This window comes from Protopterus annectens, chromosome 2.part1, assembly GCF_019279795.1.
Source record: "Protopterus annectens isolate FY-2018-M chromosome 2.part1, PAN1.0, whole genome shotgun sequence".
NCBI classification, from domain to species: Eukaryota; Metazoa; Chordata; order Ceratodontiformes; family Protopteridae; genus Protopterus; species Protopterus annectens.
This window is the reverse complement of record NC_056729.1, coordinates 1761391422-1761394147: the sequence shown is the minus strand read 5'-3', so window position 1 is coordinate 1761394147 and position 2726 is coordinate 1761391422. Positions and strand designations below refer to the sequence as shown.

Below are 2726 nucleotides of genomic sequence, written 5' to 3'. Positions count from 1 at the left end.
AACCACTGACAGACAATAGGACAGTATATATGTCAGTAAAGTGATATCTGTGGGTAAAGGTGTAAAGTGTGCCACAGGACACTCTCACACATATTGTTCATATCTTTTTCAGCCAGATGGCCCACCAACGCAACCCAGCTTACACAGTGGATGAGGAAGAGGTGATACTCAACAGCCTTTTGCAGCAGTACACTATGCTCTTCTCCAGAAGCAGCCAGCACCAGCAGGAGTGGACTGCACTGTGGCAGGAACTTGTTAGTCGGGTAAATGACATAGGCATGCATAACTGGACATATGAGCAGGTGTGCCATCACTGCAGTGATTTAATTAGACAAGGCCAGCGGCGTGCGTCTGATATCCAAAGACAGCAGCTTGCCACTGGTGGTGGGGTGGCCATTCATCCCCCCTCACCAGAGCGGAGGAGCTGCTCCTAAGCATGGTGGCTCCTGGACAACAGCTACAGCAACCTCTGACATGTGTTGTAATGGAGGCCGGAGCCACCCAGCACATCCACCTGGAGCAAGCAGGTAACATGCCCTATCTGTACACTACAGTTAACTGTATTGTTAGATTATGTGTATGTGAGATGTGTACTGTGTGTTTAGCAGTTCTGCTGCCTACTGTTGTGCAATACGGATAGTTTGTATAATATCCCTACACCTGTGACTGTTGACTGCTGTTGTACTGCAGTTTAGCATACCCGTTGTAGCAATGCCACAGTTGTGGCCACTGATGAACCCTTTCATATTCTCATAGGTCCCTCTGGTGTGACGGCAGGGCAGCCAATCCATGCTGGTGAGTGTGTTATACTGGCCGGTATTCGTAGAGGAGAGCCTGCCATCTTAGGGACCTTCATTAGTCCAAGATGTACTCCTCCGTAGCCCAGGTGGCGCGGTCTAATCCATTCAGCGCACCTCATTTCCAGCTCATGCATGATGGGGTAACAGTGAAGAAGGAAATCGGACCAGTCCATGCTATCACCACCCCTCTGAACTGGCGTTTTGCTGCTGCAGCTGTGGAAGAAGAAGTCAGCTGTGAATATGGGTCTTTGAAATACTATGCGCTGTGTGGCTTTGGTGGTATCCTGAGTTGTGGTATTACACACACTGCTGTTGTGCCATTGGACTTGGTGAAATGCCGTATTCAGGTTGACCCAGCAAAGTACAAAAGCATTTTCAATGGTTTCAGTGTCACAATCAGAGAAGATGGTGTGCGAGGACTTGCAAAAGGATGGGCTCCAACATTCATTGGATATTCTATGCAGGGCTTGTGCAAATTTGGGTTTTATGAAGTCTTCAAAATTCTATATAACAACCTGCTAGGTGAGGAAAAGGCATATGCATGGCGTACATCGGTATATTTGGCTGCATCTGCCAGTGCAGAGTTCTTTGCTGATATTGCTTTGGCTCCAATGGAAGCTGCTAAAGTGCGTATTCAGACACAACCTGGTTATGCTAGAACACTTAGGGAGGCAGCTCCAAAGATGTATGCTGAAGAAGGACTTTGGGCGTTTTACAAAGGTGTCGTTCCACTCTGGATGAGACAGATTCCATACACAATGATGAAGTTCACCTGCTTTGAATGTACCGTTGAGGCCTTGTACAAATATGTGGTACCTAAGCCCCGCAGTGAATGTTCTAAACCTGAACAGTTGGTGGTAACTTTTGTTGCTGGATACATCGCTGGTGTGTTCTGTGCAATTGTTTCACATCCTGCTGACTCTGTGGTATCTGTATTGAACAAGGAAAAGGGCAGTTCTGCTTGGGCCGTCCTAAAGAGACTTGGCTTTAAAGGTGTATGGAAGGGACTGTTTGCCCGTATTATCATGATTGGTACCTTGACTGCCCTACAGTGGTTTATCTATGATTCTGTCAAGGTATACTTCAGACTTCCTCGACCACCACCACCAGAGATGCCAGAATCTTTGAAGAAAAAACTTGGTTTGACTCAATAAGTCATGGACTTCACTATTTTACTGATCGTCATGGATTTAAGTACTTCCTTTGCCACCCACCAGACCAATTTTATTTAACAGTTTAAATACTGAATTTAATGCAATTAAGCTCATATCCTTCCATAAGGAATGGAACACAGCTGTAAAAATATTTTCATTCAGTCTGTTTAAAATTAAATAAGTAATAATGTAGAAACTTAAAAAATGTAAAACCTAGTACCAACCTATGAACCTATAGGAAATTCACCCCAGGGATCACATCAGTCACCCTGCTAGACAGAGGTCCAGGAAAGTAAATAATGTGGGAAGAAATAGCCAGGGAATTGTTATGGCTAGGCTTGTATAGGCCCTAGGGCTGATAGCCTAGTACCAATCTATGAACCTAATACCAACCTATGAAGCGATGTTGGTAATGAAATATGCATGTCATAGGTGAGGTGTAGGCCATGTACACGTAACACACCTATGCATAATGCATGCCATGCATGTTTGCTGTGAGACGTTGCACAGCTCAGTAATGTCAGTAGCTGCCTCAATGACATGCAATACACAGAGCATGACACACAGTTGTGGAAACCCCATACTGTACATTGGATAGGCATAGTTGCAACACATGTACACAACATAAGACATTTATCACATGCAGTACACAAAGTCATGCTACATATGGCATAACCACACACCCGCTGTAAGGTCACACGTCAGTATCCCACATGTCATCCACACACACATGATGTACCTCAGGGGTAGAGGCCTATCATGGGGCTGTGCA

General features: G+C 45.2%; 1 protein-coding gene across 1 annotated transcript; it reads left to right on the top strand.

The window, feature by feature from the left end:
- Nucleotides 1–826: 826 nt before the first annotated feature.
- On the top strand, nt 827–2150 carry LOC122794632 (phosphate carrier protein, mitochondrial-like). Its single transcript, XM_044063213.1, has one exon. It carries the CDS (start codon nt 866–868, stop codon nt 1952–1954), a length of 1089 nt encoding a protein of 362 aa, XP_043919148.1. The 5' UTR covers nt 827–865; the 3' UTR covers nt 1955–2150.
- Nucleotides 2151–2726: the final 576 nt, after the last annotated feature.

What these genes read in the sequence shown, in the direction of transcription:
- LOC122794632 (XM_044063213.1), top strand. Translation starts at nt 866, where the DNA reads ATGTACTCCTCCGTAGCCCAGGTGGCGCGGTCTAATCCATTCAGCGCA.